The sequence below is a fragment of the Melopsittacus undulatus genome, chromosome 5 (assembly GCF_012275295.1).
Source record: "Melopsittacus undulatus isolate bMelUnd1 chromosome 5, bMelUnd1.mat.Z, whole genome shotgun sequence".
Lineage (NCBI taxonomy): Eukaryota > Metazoa > Chordata > Aves > Psittaciformes > Psittaculidae > Melopsittacus > Melopsittacus undulatus.
This window is the reverse complement of record NC_047531.1, coordinates 86,431,774-86,453,295: the sequence shown is the minus strand read 5'-3', so window position 1 is coordinate 86,453,295 and position 21,522 is coordinate 86,431,774. Positions and strand designations below refer to the sequence as shown.

The 21,522-nt window shown below is 41.7% G+C and overlaps 1 protein-coding gene across 2 annotated transcripts in view; it reads left to right on the top strand.

Annotated features, from left to right (window-relative positions):
* Positions 1-18,271: 18,271 nt before the first annotated feature.
* The window catches only part of PTPRO (protein tyrosine phosphatase receptor type O), a 133,938-nt gene continuing 130,687 nt past the window's right edge, over positions 18,272-21,522 (top strand). For both annotated transcript variants that reach the window (XM_034063221.1, XM_034063220.1), the window contains exon 1: positions 18,272-18,536. In XM_034063221.1, the coding sequence (XP_033919112.1) occupies positions 18,342-18,536 (195 nt within the window). In that variant the 5' untranslated portion in view covers positions 18,272-18,341. The remainder of the gene's footprint in view (positions 18,537-21,522) is intronic.

Here is a 21,522-nt window from a genome sequence, read left to right as displayed (position 1 = left end):
ATTTGTGTCTTGAGATTCTCGGTGGGACTTGAAATATTTATTGCCTAATTTCAGAGCAAACCCATCAGATTGATGTTGGCTGTGTCATTTGCAGGTGTATGATTGTATGTTCCTATTAGTTGGGTGCTCTAGAATTGTGCTCCTGAAATTTCTTAGTTCTGTTCATTTCTCTTTCTCTTCCTCCTTGGAAGGCCATGGCTGTGCTCATGCTCACTAAAAAGATGCAAAGCCTTGTAACACCACAGTAGGCCAAGGAGAAACAAATGGGCCCATGCTGTTCCTTCGGCCTCTGCTTTGGAGTTTTACTTTTGCTGCATCTTGTGAATTGTGATATGTAAACCTCTGTTGGCCATAAATCCCCAGCCTTGTCAACATGAATGCAGATCATAAAAGGGAAAGCAAAGCTAGGATGCATTTTAATGTTTTTAAGCTTTGCTGAGGACATCTGGCCCGCAGTGATTTGCTAGCAAGAGGATTAATTGTAATGAAAACTCAGGAAGAACAGGGATTCTTTAATGACAAGTGTCAAGTATACAGGAAATGTATTGTTTATAGGAGCCAGTGGAATCAAAGCAGAATTAGAAAACCTTTCCAGGCTCTCCCTGATGTTTCAAAATGCTTCAGAGAAATGCATTATATTTGGAGAATTTTCCCAGCAGGAATTCTTCATGTAATAGAGTTTTGTCCACAATGTCTTCTATTTTAATAAAGAACTTCTTTGAAATCAAAAGTTACAGCATATGAAGTGAGGCTAAATTGCATCTGCCTAACACCTATGCAGTCTTGTCAGCACACTCCTCCGTGTTAAATGAGAGCATTTGATCCATGTAATTAAAGTTCCGTGTTCAGACTTATTTGTTGCAGATTAACATCAATATGGACCCACAACTTTTTTCACATGGATGAACATCTGCAGCCCCAATACCTTATCTGACGGAGAACCTACTAACCCCAGGCACATTTTCTTGGTCAGATGGAGGCTGGTATAGAGTTATCCAAGCTAGCAGAGATCTCAGCCAGTGCGTATTTCCAACGTGGTCCTGAATGCAGCTTAGCCATTGTTTGTGACCTGTGGTGCTCAGACTAATAAACCTGCCCCAGAAGAGTCTTTGGCTGTGGTCCTGCAGCTGCACATCAGAACAGATGCATGAAGTGAACCAAACCAGTGATACATGATACAGATAGGATGGCTGTGGCACAGGTCTTAAAAGAAGGTTTGATTTTATACCATCACTTTCAGAAAGTTCTTGAGAATATGAAGTTAAATGCCAAGGCTGTCAGGAAACTAATAACATAGTCAGGAGTGCCAGGGAGAGTCCTGTATTGGCTAAAATCTATGTACACAGGAAATTAAGAACAGTTTTATTTTCATTTTCTTCTTTTTTCCTTCCATTTATTTTTCCCCCCCAGTTTCTGTAACCAGCTGCCTGTGAGAGCTAGGAAAATGAGCAGGAAAACTGTCAGCTCCATAAAACAAAATCCCCAAAAGGCAGAAGGAGCAGGATCAAAATGTTTCTCACTGGTACTAATCTTTGTTAGATTGCTTGCTGCTTTAGGTTTAGGCTTGCTTCCAAACGAAACAGAAATATAGGATGGCAAATAAAAAGCAAATTGAAGCATTAATATATTTTCAATCATCTGAGATTTTCTTTTTTCTTTTTTTTTTTTTTTAGGAAAATAACTGCATGTATTTACTACAAATTTGTGAATCACATCAGCTGATAAAAATGTGTATTTTTGCCAAACTATTTTGACTGAATCTACTGTGACCTTTCCAAGTCACTTCACTTTTCATTGTCTCCTTTTATGTGTACTTAGAAGCAGCACAACTGTGTGTTCCAGCTGAAGAGGGACACATGCAGAGTCTGTGCGTGGTAAAAAGTAATCTGTGCTTCTGACAAACTTATACTCACCTTGTGCTTTTGTGCCATGTGTTTTTTAACAGAGAAGTGTCCCATTGCTGTCAGAGGAGGAGTACCTGTCTCACTGGGGCCCGGACCCGCTCCAGGACAGAGCCAGACTGTACCTGGACACTGTTGGGATGTCCTGTTACAGCCACTGTGTCTGGATGGGGACTGGTCCAGCTGTGCTGGATGGTGAACAGAAATCACTTCACTCAAAACAAGTGCATTTTGCCTGGGTTCAGTGAAAAGATCTAAATCTCTCCTTTGAAGACACATTTTTCAGCATGTCTCTTTAAATCCTCCATTCCACTTCCACTATCAGCTAATTACAATTAAAAGTAATGGAGAGGGTCATTATTGATGGCAGCTAATTAATTGCAGGAGGGAAGTAAACAAGTATTTCATCCAACTGATACAAAGAGCTTTGAAGAGTTAGATCCCAATTGCCCAGACTAGAATTTGACTGTGGTGGTGAACTCAGCATCACTAGTCCTACAGGGAGAGCTGTGGAAACCTTAGTGACCAAATGAGTTGTCAGGAATTAGGTTTTATGTCTTCCCCAAAAGAAGCTTAAAAGAAGCAGCAAGGCAAATGAGCATGACTAAGTCAGTTGTGTTCACTGTGTGTTCTCTCACATTCTTGGGAGCATCTGCTGAGGATCCTTTCCATGGCCTCCAGTTTCCTGCTGACCAAGCTGCAGAGTTGTTATCAGCACACTTACTTGAAGGTGGGTGACAAGATTTAATTGAACACTGCTACATACAGCACTCTGCACATAACTTTATTTACTATCTATGTATTTACTATCTTGATTGCAACTGTACTAAGACAACAGTTCCAAACGAGAACCTTTTGCTGGATGTGGTGAGGTTTTCTGGGTACTGGTCTTTCATGGAGGACAGTCTGAGAAGTTGTTATGGTACCCTGTGCTTTGTGGTGTTTGTGGAAGAACTGCTGTCAGACCTGTGTATGCTTCTGTCCTCGAATGTTGATCCCAGGAGCAGCCTCCCACAAACTTCTTTGAGCCATATGGGCCTGACTGCAATTAAAAGCTCCCACATGCCCATAGAAAGCCCTGTCCCCAAAATACAATGCACAAAGCCCTTAGCCAGAGTATCGAGACTTGCTGTGAAGTGGAAGGGGCTGCAGGTAGACTACAAAAGGGTGGCAGGTGAAGCAGAAAGAAATGATAAGCACCTCTACCACTGGGAGCAGATGCTGGCCTGGGTGGTGGTGGTAGCCCCTGTGTTAATGATGTGCTGTAAGCTTCCTCTGTTGGATTTGCACAAGCGACCAGTGTCAGACTTCTTGCATTTGCTGGTGACTACAGGCACCAGATTGTTTCACTTTCTGTGGGTTTTCCCTAATCTGCTTAATGTTCAGCTGCACTTATGTTTTTGAGGCATGGAAAAGTGCTGCTGTTTACTAGGAAGGACTGAGAGGATCTCATTGTCCTCACTGCTTGAAATCTCATGGGGTCCCTTTCCATAGCCATGGCTTCTTTCTATTATCCCATAGAAATCATTACATTATGGTAATATTAAGGTCAAGAGCTGATGAAGGCTCAAGTGATGGATTCACTTAAGTTAAAGCTGTGTACACTTTACACTGAGCTAATGCTGCATCTATGTTCATAGTCTGACTACACAGCCTTGATAGGAAAGCATTTTTCTGCTTCCCAGGGCAAGGCTCTGTAGTGGCTTTAGTTCTCCTGTTTCCAACTTCTGAATGTTAACAAGTTATTGTCACAATGCCACAGATTTTCCTGTTTGCTTTTGGTACCTGTCATGTCAAACAGCATGAAATCCACTGCTTTTATGCCATGCATGGGGCTGGACTTTATGTCTCTGTGGAGATGAGGAGCGTGGTTTCTCAGAGATTAGAATGTTTTTCTTTACAGTGTAAAATGACCATTTCATCTTTAAGACTTATGCTCACTGAGCTGCTTAAAAATCTCCCTGTGTCCTACTCGATGTATTTATTTTATGTAGGGAAAATCAGAGCTGTGATTTTTGAAGTTGAACAAGGGGGTGATTGGCATAGATACCTGTTTTTCTCACATTTACATGAAAATATTCTGCAATGCAAAAATAATACATCACATGAAGATTCTGAATTTCCATAAGGCTGTTTATCATCCTCTGATAATGCAATATTTATGTAATATTGCACACACTGGTGTAATGCTTCAGTTTAAAATGTCATTGTAACTGGTCTCAGTGATGTTGCTGCAGTGTATGAGGATCACTGTGGTTTTAGTGTGTGGATTTTGTGTGTGTGTCTGTTTGGTTTTTTACTATATCTTAATTGGAGCTATTTCTTTGCCATAAATCTTGCTGGTTTTAACCTCATGTGCCATACAAGCTCAGATTTTACAGCTATAGAAAACTATACCTGTTGTACTTTAAATTGTCACAGGGTGGCAGTGCTTCAGAACACGTTATTCAAGTCGCTGACAATACTGTTGAACCTCAGCAGTGGGCTGATGGTGGAGTTCCCCGTAACCCTCTCTGTATTCTGCATAATTCAGTATGGCAGAGACAAGCACCCATATCAAGAGGTAGGAAGAATCCACTAAGATGCTGGAGCAGAGGACTGCAGTGGTTGGGGTGAGGATAAGGTAGAGGGATTTAATTACATCTTTTAAGTCTCATCATTTTCCCTATTGGGATAGGAGAAACCAGCATTGCTGCTCTTTAAGCATTTAATGATCTCTTCCTGATATTATGATTTAGGAAATCCCTTCTCCACCCTCCCACCCCCAGTGTCCTTACTCAGAGTACTTATGTAGGGAAAGTAAGAACTGTAATTTGTTGAAGCTGACAATGGTTAGAATTACATACTTACCTGTTTCTCTCACATTTACATCCAAGGATTCTGTAATGCAAAAGTAATGTATCAGATTAAGATTCTGAATTGCAATAAGGCTGTTGAGCATCTTCTGACATTATTTTCTGTCTTTAACAAAGTAAAGTAAGCTGTGTTTATACAGTTTCTTAACCTCTCGGTGCACTGGGCACTCGTGTCTATTTGCAGCTTAACTCAGATAAACACCTGTGAAGAAATAAATGCCAACGTAATTTCTCAAATTTGCTATATCTGACAAAGGATATAGCACAGAGAGTGCTATAGAAACAGGACACAGCCAAAACCCTGGATCCAGCTGGCTTCAAGCTTAGTCAGAGTTTTGTCAGCTATCTTTATATTTCTTCAGCATCCAGTTTCCCTTACATAGTTATTCTGTATTTAAATATTAGGGTGAAAAAACAAATTAATGAGTTGGATTTGGGCTAATCCCTAGGATTACCTTTTAATAATATGCCCTGTAATTACTGAATGTCAGTTGTATACAAGCTCTTTGGCAGTGAGTATAAAGGAACTGAAATTCCAGGTTTATGGAAACAAGATATTTAGGAAAAGTTGTTACTGATTAGTACACACTGCTGCCCAATGTAATGACATATAGTTGTGGATGGATTACGACAAAGGTAGCTTTTCATTTTCCCTGGATTTGGTCTCCTTTCCTTCTTTGCCTAATCTTGAGGTGGAGCCCTTGGGCTCTGCAAACATGCCTACCCCAGCCTTTCCCCATCAGGTAAAGGTACTCAATACATAACCAGTTAGGTCCCTGGGATAACTAAGCAACTTGTCAAGTGTGAAACTTAGCCTTAAAGAGAGATTAATAAAGCATGAAGGTAGTGAGCATGTCTATATGTACAGGAGTAGTCAGTTATGCATTTTGTGTCCTGCAGAACTGCTGTGGAGTAACACAGGCAAAAAAAGGAGAGGGCTAAGTATGGCAATAACAAGTGCTGTTGTGAATCTGCTGCAGTGCTTCTGCCTATAAAAGAAGTAAAAATAAAGTTCAGGAGAACAGAACTGAAACTTTTTTTCAGCCATATTTTCCCCTTCTTTACCCTAATAAGTAAGGGAATAAAGGATTGGATGACTTCAAACTTCTTTTCAGTTTTATGGAAGATTATACTTGATGCTTAGCTTTATTTTCACTCACAAACAGGGTCCAGAGGGACATTATGGGTACAGGTGTGAGAAGATTTATACTGTCAGCACTTAGTGAATGCATTATATATCCATACGCTAGTGGTGGAACAAAAGTAGTCTAGTGTATGTCCTTGCCCCATCCCTCTAATTCAGAGGTACATCTCTGAATGTCCCTCCCAACACATTGGCTAACCTGAGCAATAGGAATTAGTAGATGTATCCCACCAATTCAATGATAATTCTTCTAAAATCTTACCCAGTTTGCATAGGCATACTTTAGCAACTATTTGTTTCCAATGACATTCGTGTTCCTGAGGGGATCTTAAATTCATTGAAGGGTTTTCCTTACTCACTGTAGAATATTAAGCAATAGAGTTATCTTTGATACCAATTTAATTAATTCTTCTGCAAGACACTAATATATTCAGAAGGCTACCACTGATATTACACGCTCACTGTATCACTTATATTTGGTCTAATTTAGTGTGCTGCACTTGCATCGATTTTTACTTTAGCAAAATACAGTCAGACAATAATGCATGGATTTGGAAAAGCTTTATAGTTCATAAACATTGGCACATTCATATTTGACTTTGTCAGCAAAGGAAAATTAGATCAAACAAGGTGCAATGATGCATTCATTGCTTTGGGAGCTTCTAGTTCAGAACTTGACATTGACAAACTGTTATAATTAATTCCTTCAATTTAACGAGATGGTATACACTGTCAGCAAATGTTAGCTTTGATGTCAACATATTAAATTGACCATCTTCCTATATTAATTAGAACATGGCTGGATGGAGTTTTTCCTTATATATGACCAAAAGAGAAAAACAGTGAATTTTGCTTCTGTGCCTTACCAACAACACACATTGAGGCAGTTCATGCGTGTTTACCCAAAGCAACACTTACCCGCAGTCAGAGAATGTTTTTCACTGATAAAGCAGAAGGAATTGGGAAAGTGAACTTCTTGGCTCTATTCCTGGATTTATCATTGAGTCAGGCAAGTCATTAAACACAGTTTGACTACAGCTTACCTATCTGTTTAATGGAGATAGTCATATTTTCCTGTTATGGAGAGAGATTTTAAGGCTTAATTAATATTGCAGAGCTCTCTTCCACACTCAAATGAAAGTCAAAATATTGCCTGGCATAGGTTAAGGTGTATGGAAACAAAGTGTAATCTGATAAAGCTTTAATGTTATGCATTTTTACTGAAAATTAAAATAATTTGATTACACTGATTCTAACGTTCAAATACTTCAGGGTTATTGGAGAGCTCGTACTAAAAACGAGTGCCATAATAGTTTGCAGACTTGCATGTGAAGCACCAAGAATAGCTGGTTACTGATCCTGTTCTCATTTGATGAGTTTATTTTACTTTATAAGTACATAGAAAGTGCTTGAATAAAAAAAAAAAAAAACAACAAAAAACCAAAAACAACAGCAGGATGTTTTTAGATTAACAGACACTAATAAGCAGTACTCAGTGAAGCTGCAGTATAAAGTGAATAAGTAGGTCAGCATACTTTAAATAAGGCTAGAACACCGGTGTAAATGGCTAGAAAGCACAAAACCCGTAAAAGACAGCAATATTTCTACAGCTGTGCCCAGGAAAAGCAGTGGTAGCCACAAAAGACAAGTGTTGTTAATGAAAAACAGTCTGACAAAAGAGGGTGTTTAAGATATGTGTGTTGGTTTTCTACAGCATTGCATATTGGCAGGAGAGTCAAATGCAAGTACTTTGTCAGCTGATGGTGACTGATCTCAAGACCCAAAACTGCTATGTCTCTCCTCTATGCCCAATGCCTCATAGCCTGTGTCTTACTTGAAATCTGGAGGACTTGAATGTGTTGCTACCAGTCAAGGGTTTCACTTACTCCTTGGGCTATCCACCAGTTTCTTGCTTAATCATGTTTCTTGAGTGAGGACTCTCTAATAGTCAGCATCAACTTTAATGCCCACCAGTGTGCATTCTGCATGGCTAATGACCTTAACAGCAAGTTTTTGGTTCCATTATTATTCGAGCTCCTTCTTTGAAAATATTTTCCGACATTATTAATGCCATTCCAGTGACAAGAACACAGCTATCTTGGGTATCTTCAATGTCTATTCTGCCTGTGAGACTCTTGGAAGACAGCATGCATTTTTAGGCTCAGTTGTGCCTTTCTGGCTATATAGTTCAGCTTTTATTCCTTCCCTATCATTGCAACAACGAACTTGTTGTCAGCACAGTAACCATCTTTCTGATTCCTGTCATGCTGACTACTTGAATCAATATTACACCTTTAAAATGATAAAATACCTTGATTCAGGTTGGATGGGTCAGTGTCATGAGGGTGACGCACAGAAGTCTTGCAGATAAGTCTTTGAGTTTCAGAATGCATTGAACATTATCCTGAGTATCTGTGTTTTCACCTGGGTATTGTCTGCCTCTTTAGATTCATCTTCCACAGGGATTTCAGCTGACCTCAATATGCTGGATTTTTTTCTGGCACAGTCAGATTTTTGCAGTGAAGTGTGTTGCCATGTAGAATAGGATCCCATTTCTCAGCTCGGTCAAAATAAATTACTTTGATGGCAATGCATTCAAATCCACCTTGATATTACAACATTGCTTGTTTCACTCAGTGATGGGACAGAAAGTGAAGAGTTTTGTTTGCTGCTTTTGTTTTGTTTTTTAATATGCACCCTCTCACAAGGGCTTTCATGGTAAAACATTTGCAACAGAGCTTACTTAAACTTGTGTCTCACTGTTTCAAACTCCACCATGTATCTGTGCCTTTCTGCTAACCATCTATGTGTGCTATGGAAATAAGGGAGTCCCCTTAATTTCAAGCTGTCCATGATCAACATGCTTCCCAAGCTAGAAGCAAACCTCAATAAAATTCCTTGGAGCAAATATCTAACGAGACTTGGAGAGGGGATTGTGTTGTACTGCCCAAGAGGGGATTGGTTGAAAATAGGTGGGAACCTCAAAACTGAAGTATTCTTGGAATACATGTGAATTATTTTCAGCTTGACCATATGAATTCTATGGACCTTAAGCCTTTTACACTGAATAAGTGGTATTTCTCTTATAAACTGTGCCATTGACTTGTTTGTTGCAGGAATATGATGCTTTAATGGAGCAATCTGTTGCCAGAAAGCAGTCATGACACTTCTCACATTTCGAATGGGAATTCCACATTTCCACTTCCTTTGCTGAATAGATGATATAAGATATATCAGATCTTGTCAGCATCACCCTTTATTAGTTACTTTTGGTTATAGTCAGGTTCTGAGCATTACTGTACCCAGGTGCCTTTGTTTTCAGTGGGTTTTAGCCCTGTGTGTGTATTTAGGTCATGTCAGCTAGCAGCCTGCTTCAGAGGGTCTGTTTCCCTGCACGGCTTGAGTAAAGCTTCACATTTAATTATTGTAGCTGAAGCTATTATGCTTGGAAACAAATTACCTCTATCAAAGTCCCCATAATGTCATTCTGATGTTTTCTACACTATTGATCTACCTCCTGCTTTGTGTGTGTTTCCTAAGATGACAAAAAATGTCGGAGTTGTCTTGTCCAAAAGCATCGGGACTGCTCCAACCATTTCATAGCTGCCTCTGTTTCTACAAGGCACTTGGTGTGTACTTGAACAGCTCTGTAGAGGCCTGTTTGATGTGTGATGTGCAGCCTCCTGGGGCTTCAGAGTTTCACCCCAAGCTGGTGCCAAGGTTCTACTCTATGATATGGAAATGCCAAGGTAATTTCATGCTGTATAAAGCTCTATGAATATTTTTAATTATGACAGAAATGCCATGGAAATGAAGATTGTTCTGGGTTTTATTGTTGCATGTAGTTTTGTATGACTCTAATTTCATAGCAATTTAGTTCATTTGGCACTTTGAGACTTGTGGGTTGTCTGCAAGCATAAGAAAGTGAATCCCATATTTGTCATGGATTTGATAACCTTGGCTGAGCTAATGTAGGGACTCCTTTGCAGAATGCTAACAGTGATGGATATTTTATTCCTTTTTTCCCCTGTCACCCCCACTGGAGACTGACAATCTCCAGGCTCTGAAATGCCTCTGAAGCACAGGATTCCCCCATGTTCCTTCAGGATACTTCAGCACTACCCTGTAAGGACCATGTGGATCAGGGCAGGAGACAGTATGTCAGTTAGCCTTTTTCAGCTCAAACTTTGGTTTCTTTGCAGAAACTGGGAGATTTTCCGCTATAAAAAAAAAAAAACCTTTCTGCTTTGTAGAAGACTCAGAACATCAGATAATTTCCTTTAGGACATAGGAAGTCTATAACTGAATAAACCCCCCTGCTTTACTAGGGTGATATCTGCGCTCAATTTGGGCAATGTGTGTCCTCATATGTACTATCCTTCCTTGAGCACTGTGTGAGCATAGCTTTTGGTGTGCTCCCACTGAGACTGGGTAAGGACAGCAGCAGGAGAAGACAGACACTTGGCTTCTGCCTCAGCTGTCCCCATCAAACCTAGGTGAATGTCTGCAATGAGCTGTCATCCTCTGCCCTCCCCCAGCAGGAGTCAAAATAGGTTGATCAAAAACACTGATTTTGGGCATGGTGAAGCAACTAACAGCCCAGGCAGAGCTGTTACCTGTGGAGTTACCCCTTTGGTGTTGCTCAATGGGTGGTGGTGTACGTGAAGCTGCCTCGCGTCATCCTGGTAGGGCTGCGTGGAGATTGAACACCCATACAGGCTGTATGGGTGTACATACATGTTTACATACATGTACATTACATGTTTAACACTGTAGACTCAAGTGTTAAGAAGGCTGCAAATGTGCTCAAGGGACTCATGCTCATCCTATCCAAGACTTCAGCTGCTCTGTTGAAGAAAGAGGAGTTGATGCTGATTTCAACTGAAAGCAGCAACTAAGGGCTCTGATTCTCCTAATTCCCTCAGACAGCATGGCTACCTGACTGACTTGCTCAGGTCTGCTAGCTTTCTTTTGATTTAAGGGGTTGTTGATGTCAGGGTAGGGACAGCAAACCACACAGTCTTACCATATTTTCACACCCACCTCTTTCTATATGAACTGTGAAGAGGTATTCCTAGAGGTGAAAGTCATGTTAGAAAAAACCAGTTTGCTGATTCATTATATCAATCTCTATTAAATTGCTTTCCAAAAAATAAGCAAAGCATTCTATGTCTAACAAAGTCAATAATGCAACTTCTATTAGTCTGAGTGTGTTAAGTTCATAATTGATGTATTTGCATATTAATGTGCTAATTTATGTAAACTGGATAGACTGTATGTGTTTCTTTAGAGGCGATCAAGGAAAAGGAAAAAAGACAATCTTTAATTAAGACCTTACCAGTTGGTGTGTAGTGGGTCTGAGGAATGGAGGGGAAACCCTGTAAAGACATTCTAACACTTGCACATTTGATAAAGGTTTTGTTTCTCTTTCTACTGTTGGACATTTTTCCCAGCTACTCTGGAATGGGCCCACAGAGTGTACAGGATGGCAAAAATGAAAGCAGAAATCCTGCAAAGTACCATTCTTTGTGCTTAACAGTCCTTTTGACCCTTAAGATCTTGAAATGTTAAAGACTGAAATTAAATAGCAAACATTATTGCCTTACCTCATAAATCTACAGATTTTCTTTCTTCCTATTTACATATAATGTGTAATATTCTCTTAAATCCTGCCAAAATGCTTTCCTCAGTGATTAGAATACCTGACTGTGCCAATAATAGACTTGCTGAATCTTGCCTTTTCTCTCTTTGAATGAAATTCACCCCCTAGGAAGTAAATTGTTTGTGAATGAAATGGGATTTTTATGAATATATTTATGATTTCAAGTGATTTGACCTATTCTTATCTAGCTGCAGGCCCCTTGTCCTCAGTGAGTTGCTTTTGAAATTGTTTACTCTGAGTTACCTGGTAATTGACATGATTAATCAAACGGTGTGACCGATTGCTTTAGTCATGTGCTGATGGTTGATTGATGACTGGGGTTTTCATGAAGCAGAGAAGATGCTAGAAGTCCTTTCTTTAAGCAGAGCATGTCCCTGCAAAGGGAGAGCACAGTAGGAAGGTAGCCAGAGCTGGAAGCAGTATCCCACCAGGCTGGATCAGGGCTGCTGACCCCACCAGTAGGTACCCTGGTAAAAGTGCTGCAGCACAGATGCTGCTGCAGGAATAAAGGCAGGGAGCAGGTAAAATAATGAGGCACTTCAGTTCAATGCATGAAAAGGTTCCTTTGCCTTAGTTTGAATTTCACACTGCTGCTCGGCCATGGTAACAAATCTGACTACAGACCTCATAAGGGCTTTCTTCTTTGGTTTCAAGGTGCAACTTTGACTCTGAGGTACTCCTGTTCATGGCCTTCTGATGCTATAGAGCACATGAGCTATATACCTCTCTTACCTGCAGAGCCAGGGGAACAGCTATGCTTACTCTCCTGAAAAATGCTTTGCTACCTGTGGTTGGGAAGTAGTACACAGAAGCTAATACTGCTATCTTTGTGTAGGAAACAAATATCACTAATGCAAAAAGGCTGCTTATTTAGGCCATTTGGGAAATGGGAGTGAAAAGGCACTGATTTAAGGCATGCACATTTATAGTGGGATATTGTAAGCTGGTACCATGAAGACAGAGGAAAAAAAATGAGCATGGATGCCAGGGGAGAAAAGAAGGATGTTATCTGTGCAAAATTGCAGCTCCTATTGTAAATTTCAGGGAGAGAAATGTTTCCTGTAAGTATGACTCAGATTTCTGTGAATCAATAAAGACTCTGAGGGTCACAGGAAGTCAGTATGTTTTAGAGGTGAAAAGTACTAAAGTCTGTGTCTGACTGTGGAGTGAGCCAGAGCCCAGTCTCTTCTGGATGCTTTTCATTTTTTAGGGAGACAAAGAGCCTGGATGGTTCTGCAGTTTAAAATACAGTTGAATTACTAAGAATTACCCTTATAAATACGTACCCATCTTAAGCAGGTTGTCTTTTATGGCTGGGGAAGGTGTTAAAGACAGATGGAAATTCTCAACCTCTCTCTTTCCCCCCTGTCAGTGTGCCTTTGACATGCTCTGCTCACAGATTAAAATGGAGAAGCAAACTGCAACTAGAAGGAAACATAGAGGTTACAATTTAAATGAGCACAATTAGAAACCACAGTAATTTTTAATATCAAATATTAATCCTGATAACAGGCAGGGCTGATCAAATATTTAATAGCTCACAAGAAAAGTAAACATATATGAATATTTTTCTTGATGTAAAACTCCTTTCACAGAACTTGCTGTTTCTTGGGCATCCTCTAGCATCCAGATAAGACAAAGTTGCATATGTTAAATAATCTCACCGGCTTTTATGTATAGGTTTACTTCTTATAGTCTGGGGAAAAGAAAAAAGCCCAAACCCCAGTTCCATTCCAAACATTATTTCAGTGAATATTGCACAATGTTAAAGGAAAGAAATATCAGGCAAAATCTTTCAGACTTATCTACGAGGAACAGTTTCAATGCCACAGATCTCTGACTGTTTTTAGAGGAGAATGACCTTTTGTGATATAGTTCACTGCTTTTCTTACATTGAAAGACTAATAAGCATCTGGAAGCTGGTCAGGTTGTACATCTGAAGTGTGTCAATCATTCTTGTTATGAAAAGACAGATCTTAAACATAAATGACAACTTGTTTTTTAGGGAGACTGTGGGACATAAGAAAGCTAAGATAAATTTGCACTTGAACTCGTAAGTGGCAACCTCTGTACATTATTTTAGCCACCCTTTGCACTTGTTTTGTTATTGTTTTATCCATTGCTGTGTTGAAATGAAAGGGCTTTAGGTAAGAATATATTTAAGAAGGATCCACACTTCTTTTTCATATAAATGTTTGTCACTGAAAAACAGCTCTGCTTCAAAAACTTCATGGACTAGGACTTCTATTTACAATTTGGGGTTTATTTGTTTGTTTTATCTTTATAAACCTGATTTCAAGCCATATTTATATAAATTTGCTGAAGCCAGCGAACCTTCATATAAATCTGGGCTTATACTGCAGCTAATAAATGGAAACTCACAGCTTTGCCCCCAAGGCCAGAGAAATTCGGTAGATCTTACTGAGTGTTGCTTTGAGGTTTTCTGGAGCAAGGGAAGAACTCACTGTAAACCTGAATGCTACAAGCAGGAACACTGTTATAAACGTTTGAATCACAAAAAGTCTTGATTTTTGTTTTTCTCTAATAATCTAGGGTGATATATGGTAATTAATGCTGGTTCAGTTGGGATATTACAGTCATTAAATCACTGATTACAAGCAGCCACGATTATTTTAATTCATCGGATCATTAAATTAAAGGTAAAGCTCCAGTGTTGTCACTAGCACAACCTTCAAACTGTTGATGAGCTACTCGAGAAGCTCTTGACAAGATGTGTTTGATGGGGAGTCCTGCTTGTAGGTGCTGCTCTTTGCAAGGGGGTTTTCTTGGAACGATTTGTGTCATCTAGTGATCTACACTGGTTGTCTATAGTGTCCTGTAGTTCCTTGAAATATCTTTATCATGTTCCTGCATATTGCACATCACAAAGTAATTCACCCCCAGATTTTGCAGTAAATCTGGTGAGCACAGACAGGACTCTGGGAGTTCCATCTGTATCATAATGCCTTGTTATGCACCTTGCTGTCAGGTCCCTCTGCTCCAAGTTCTCCGCCTCACTGTAATTCTGCCAGGTGGATATAGAGAGAATCAAAGTCAATTAAACCAGCTCTGATACCACTGCAGCCCAATGTATATCATAGCCCATGACAAATTAGGATGCCTTCCAAGTATATGCTTAGAATGGGAAAATGAGAAATGCTCATAATGCACCATGTTCTGGGCATACCCATGCTGTAATACCATACATGACCTTCGATAAATTCTGGGAAAAGATGACAGGGATTAAGAAGCATCAGTCTTCTGTGAGTAAAGAGAACTTGCTGGTGAAGTGAAGGACTCCCTGTTCAGTTAGCTGCTTTGTAGTGCAGGGGCTGCACAAATGCAAAGGTCAGGGCTTTGAGTTAGTCCTTGCTATAGGACCTTAGTCCTATATAGACTTACATACTCATAAGTCCTTAGACCTTTTACATTAGTAAACTAGGAATCTGTTTCAGTTGGCACTGTCCCAAGCAGGTTTCAGTATCTGATTCAGAAAAGGCCATTTTTGACTCCAGAATGAGTTCCCTGTTTGAGTACTGTTTTGCTGGTATGTTTTTGTGCTTTCAGTTTGCATGCTTTCATTCAAATAAACCAAATTCCAGATGAGTTTGTGAGGTATGCTGCTGAGTGCTTCCTTCCTTTCCTCCTGGAGTGATGTAGTGGGTTAGAGAGCTCTTTGGAAACCTTATGACTACTGGTGTACTTTTGACCAGTGGATAGCGGCTGAAAGGACTTTTGGAGCTTCAGGAATACCCTTGTATTGGTATCTTTCACCAGCTGACCATTTGCAAACACAAATTGCCTTGTTTCTCTTTCCATGGATATTACAAGGTGTCTTGTTATTTTTCAAGCTTTGCTTATTTATTAATAGACTTGCTGTTTTTATTGTTTAGATGCTAGAAATAACTAAGGTTGCCCTTGTTTTCATAGCTGCTGCTGCTTCTTTTTTCTCTAGTATGCCAAACTTTGCTTGTTAGCTTTGTGCATATCACACCTTCTTTCTCTGTTCAGGTGTAGGCTTTCCTTGGCAAGAACTGTTCTATTCCCTGTATGGAACACAGTCTTGAATAGTTGCTAAACCCCATCTTTTAATTTCCTTTAATTAAAAAATAATTAGTTAATTTTCTGAAGGATTCTGCTTGGCATCTTCCAAAGCACTGTCGCATCTTGAGAAGGTTGAGCATCACCAGACCCCCATGATTTAAAGTGGTGCAATTCTTGCATTCTCTTGGCTGCATTTTTCTTTGCTGCATCAGCTGGAACAGAATCTCTTAATATCTTCGTGCTTTACTAAAGGTTTCATTCCAGAAACCCTTCTCACATCTTTCAGTGCTTATTCACTTTAACTCTTTGATTCAGATAGTGTTGCTCTGAGGCTAAAATGCTGTTAGAATTTTATATCCAGATTTATTTTTTGCTTTTTAGGTGTCTTCATTTTAACATCTAAATACTGTAAATGAGTGGCATGCTGGAGAACACAGACTGCAGAAAGTGCACTCTTAATGTCAAAAATAATAGACTATCACAATTTAATTTACTTATAAACACTAAGTTCCTAGCCTAAAGTTCAATCCACAGCCCTCAAGTACTGGTGACAAACTTAATTTCCTAAAGAAATTCACTATTCTGTCTTTCAGATAACTTCTCTCTTCCTTCTAAACCTGTATACTGAAGGGAATTTAGCTACAGTTAACCCCTTGCTTACCAATTCCAGATAATACTCCGAACACCAATGGAGTGATGGGTACCCAAGAGAGGCCTGTGTCCTTCACTGGCAGCACTGAGTAGGTCTTTTCTGTCCCCAGCTTCTTATAAATGAAGATATGAATAGCACTTGCCTTTTGGAGCTCTAAAATTGGGCTTTGTGCCAGTATCTACACAGGGCTTGAATTTCTTCATTTTCTGGATTAATCCCCATCAAGTGTGGCAAATCACCACTCAAGGGCCCATTTCAGTGCAAAATAAGCACATCCCTCCCTGGCTTTGGCCACTTTGAAATCACAGTTGTGTTGACTGAAGGACAAAGTTGTATGAAAGTCAAATATACCCCCTATATAAGCCACGCAGGGCTCAGAAATGCAGATTCATTACTGTCTAATTTAGTACCGCTGTTAGAAAACAAGTTTGTAATTGATCATTTTCAAGGATATTCCCCCAAGAATGTAATAGGGTTCATCTTGCCTAAATGACTTGGAAAATCTGAAAACAAACCCTGAATCTACTTTCAGCCACTATTTTATGTTTTGTAAGGAAAAGTGAGGTGGCAAGCCATTACTGTAAGCAATGGAACCACATCTAGATCCCAAGTTACTCTGAAGTGTAATGTCCCAGACATGCTTATTACCCTAATTGTCCTTATTATGTTTATAACCCTATTTTGTTGACATCAGTGTTGGTTATAGCTTTGATAGCTGCACCAAGGATGCACCCTAATTTATACTGGTGTGAGTGAAACTGTGTTCGGTAACAAACCAGATTCTGATGTAGTCTTCTTATTTTGGAAAGACTATTTTCATCATAGTGGTCAAATAAGTGGGACATATAGGTGTTTTGGGTTTTGTTCTAGTTCTCACCCCCCTTTTTTCCCTGGGGAACATCATCTTAAGCAAGACTTTTGCAAACAGAGAATCATAGAATAGTTTGGGTTGGAAGGGACCTTCAAAGGTCATCTAGTCTAATGCCACTGCAATGAGCATATACCTATTAAACTAGGTTAGGTTGCCCAGAATCCAGCCTAGCCTTGAATGTCTCCAGGGATGGCATATCCGCTACCTCTCTGAGCCACTTGTGCCAGTATTTTACTACCCTCACTGTGAAAACTTTCTTCCTCATATCCAGCCTGAACCTTTGCTCTTTTAGCTCAAAACCATTACCCCTTGTCCTACTGCAACAGGCCCTGCTAAAAAGTCTCTCCACATCTTTCTTATAGGCCCCTTTTAAGTACTGAAAGACCACAATAATGTCTCCCTGGAGTCTTCTGCAGGCTGAATAGCTTGCCTATCCTTAAGTTTGGAGATGTTCCTGATCAACTCGAATGATCACAGAGTGGGATGTGGGAGGGAAGACGACAGAGGATGTGATCATAGATTTCTCCATGTACCCCTCTAATCACTGGGCCTGAATATCTCACTGGCCAGGATGGGTTCTTCTCCATCCTTTGCAGGCAGGCTTAGCTCTGTACTTAGAACCACTCAAGAGTTGTCCATACGCTTATTGTCCCTCCAGATAGCAGCTGTAAGAGAGTCTGCGTTGTTCCCAACCCTTGTGTCTGCTGCTGGCGCCTGTGTGCCAGCTGCTGCTCCTGGAGCTGCTGAGCAGCCGCCTCCCTCAGCAGCCTGAAGCCCCATGCGGGGCAGAGATTGGCCCCGTCCGTTCTCTGTCCCCTGATCGCGGCGGTGGGGAGAGGGCAGGAGAAGATGCCATGGGGAGGGATGTGCGTGCCGGGGAGCGGCGGTGGGGCTGCGTTCCTGGTGCCGCCCCGCAGAGAGGGGATGCTGAGGGCGGGGTAGGGCAGTGTGGGGGGAGCGAGGGCGGTGGCCGCCGTCTCCCATCCCTCTCTCCTGCCGCCGGAGCTGCCGGAGCCGGTGAGCGGCTCTCCCCACCCCTTCCCGTGCATCACCCAAACTCCTGCCAGGGGAGACACCCTCCGCTGGCGCCTTCGCTTCCTCCTCCTCCTTCTCTTCCTCCTCCTCCTCCTCCCTACCCCAAATAAAAGGGGCGGGGGGCGGCAGGATGCGCCGCTCGGCGGGGAGGTCGGCGCCGCCGCCGCCGGCCGCCTGATGCTGCCGCAATTCGCCATTGCCGGGCACGGCTTGGAGCCGAGCGGAGGGAGGCAAGGGGCAGAGGAGCACCAGCCCCCCCTGCCCAGCCGCCCCCTTGGGCCGCGGCCGCCGTCCCCCCCGATGCCCGGCAGCCGCCGGAGAGGGGCCCCGGGGGCCCGGTCCTGTCTCCTCTGGCTCTTTGTGCTGCTGAAGGTAAGTGCCGGGGAAGGGGAGGGTGCGGGTTCCCCGTTCCCGAGGGCGCCGAGCCCCCTCCGCGCCGCCTTTGTGTGCTTTGCAGGCGGGACCGCGGCGCCGGGGGACGGCGGAGGCTGCGGCTCAGCCCCTGCTGGCTCCGCTTTGTGCTCCCGTAGGGAACCACGCAGGGTCTGCCCGTGGGTTTAGGGGAAGTGGGGAGAGAGGCGGCGGTGCGACCCTCGGTCCGCGACCCGACGGGCGGGCAGCCCGCGGAGGGGTGCGCTCCGCCGCCTGAATCCCCCCCGAAAGTGCCCTGGGGAGCTGCGGCTGCGCTTCTTCCATCGTCTGCCCCTCCGAAGTTACCTGTGTCTCAGGTGCGGTGCCGAGAGAGGGGCCATGCGGTGTTCTTGGAGGTGCTGCCCGCAGGGCCCAGCCGTGCCGGGGTCCGCGCTGTCCTTCAGCACCCCCCGGCTCCGGGGAGACGCGCCCCGCCGCGACGTGTTCCCCGTTAAATGTGTCTTATCGTTCATTCACCCCTATCCCGCAAGAGAACCCTTGTGAAGATGCATCCAACAAAGGGACGGGGGGTGTATCGCGGTGTATTTAACGCTGCTTTCGGATCAGCCCCGTGCAATGTTCAGGCTTAGCCTATCTTCTTGGTAGATTAAGTTTTCAAATCTGCTTAATACTACAAGCTTGGTTTCACATGACATTCTCTGTCTTTACACTGCTGCTCCATTAATGGTTCCTTAGGCGTATTTAATGTTCTTCTTATAACTTAGAAAATGTATGTGCCATCTAGGTGAACACAGCTGACTATAAATGTCACTGCCCTAACACACAGTGTTCAGCGCTACTAAAAACTTTGTTGTATATTTGTCAGTCACTGTTAAGCAGAACTCCACAGCTAAGGACCTGACCTCTCAGAGTCCTATAAATGTAAATGTTCTGTGGAAATCAGCAGAAGTCCCTGTGTGAATAAGAGTTTGCAGGATCATGTCCTAGAACAGCAGCGGTGTCACTTCTGAAATTGATGTTACACTGACAGAACTATTTAAAGGGAAGCTTTCACAGCATCTGTTCACATATAGTAGTCAACTGTCAGCTGTCTCATTTTCCTAAGTGCTGAAACATGCATTTATGCAAGATAAGATGTTAATATACAGACAAAGTTTTGTTCCTTGGATTTTGGTGATTTGGGGTTTTTTTTATTATTTTATCTTTATTTTTAAGTAAGACTGTGTACATAATGGCCCAGCAGAAAGGTAAAGGTTCTAGTTTGCTTCTGAATATAGAAGTTCACATAGTTTTAAGTGGCTGTTTTATCCCACAATCACAGTTCATGATAGATAGTTTAAATCTGTAAAATACTATACTTATAAGTAATGGATCTCAAGAATGGATGTCAAGAAATCTGGTAATGTTTGAAGGTAGCAAAGGCCTCAGGTTTTCGTTCTGTTGGAAGGAAACCATTGCTTTGGAGCCAAATAAAATTCAGCCCAACCAGGACTGCAATGACAAAAAAAGCTGATGAGTGTTATCAGAATTTTATAGTGTGAGGGAAGGTAAAGCTGTAGTTCAAGATAGAGCTGCATCAGTGACACTATGGCACAGATTCATGTCATGGATTGTGAGTTTGGTTGGATAGCAAGTCTACTGTCATTAGTTACCTTGTACATTATTATTAGACACTACAGCAAGAGAAAAACAGACTTTGGTGGGTGCTCAAAGTAAGCATGGTTACAGGGGAGAAGCTGGAGAAGCAAGAGCAGTGATAGTTTCAAATCACTGCAATAGGACTATTTTCCTCAACTTTAAATTCACTTTGTCTTCTTTAATGTCTACATATTTTTTGCAGTGACAAATAATTGCAAGCAACTAATCTTAAAACAAGGCATTTCCCTAGGTTTGTGCCATTTAGTTCTGCCAACCTGTTGAAACACTACTAAAATAATCCAGCCTCAGGTTATTAAATTAATGTTTCACCTGGAAGTTAAACTCATTGAGAAAGAAGTGTCATTGAACTGATGAATCTGAAGATGGGCAAAACTGATGTCTGTGTGCTTGCTGTTTCAGCCTTAGCAGCCCAAATGTCACTTGCTAAGCTGTATCTGCTTGATGTGGCCTTGATATACCCATCTGGCAATTTGTAAAATCATCAGCAGACTTTGCACGGTGATAAAACTGCTCAAAGCACATTTTCTCTTCCCTTTCTGTTGTTGTTATTTCAGGGTGTAAAGTAATAGTGCCAACTTGTTCTAACTCCTGGTGCTGTGGGAAGTTGCTGGTACAGTCAGCGACGAAAGGGGATCAAACAGGGATATTACATGCTCCATGTTTTGTGCCTGATATTGTTGCCCATGGGCTACTAATATTTAGTTCCTTCTTTCACAATGCAATGTGAGAGCTTTCTGTGCACCGTAATCGTTCTGTTTGGAAACACAGCAGTGTAATCTTGAACCTTTATAATTCTCTTTATTTTCTTTGGTGGTTTTCTCCTGTGATGGCTAGTTTAGAAACTAGCAGAAGAAAGGCATTGTGTGAGACCTCAGATATTGATATGGATTTGCAGTACTTGGCAGAGGAACAGGGCTGACTCTTGCTTCAGAGAAAAGCCTCCAGCCATTCTGCTGTGGGATTCTCTTAGTTAATATATAGCCATTTTGCAATGGGTCTGCGTTGTCCGGTGTTCCATTCTGAAGGGCTGGAAGGCATAGTCTGTAGCTACTTGCTTTGTAATCGTCACCTTTTGGTGTGGTAAAGGCATGGCTGATCATAGCTGAAGGGAAAAGCTGTATATCAGCCAAGTAAAGAACAATAAAAAGTAGACACGTTCCCTGATCCCAGTGGCTGATGTTATCTTTGCCATCTTTTCTAGATTCAATCTAGTAACCTTCCCTTAGTCCTGTCTACACTGAGCTTTGACCAGTTGAAGTTCTGCCCTAGATTATGTGGCCACTGTGTCAGATGTCCCATGCTGTTAGTCACACCTGTGTGATTTTAT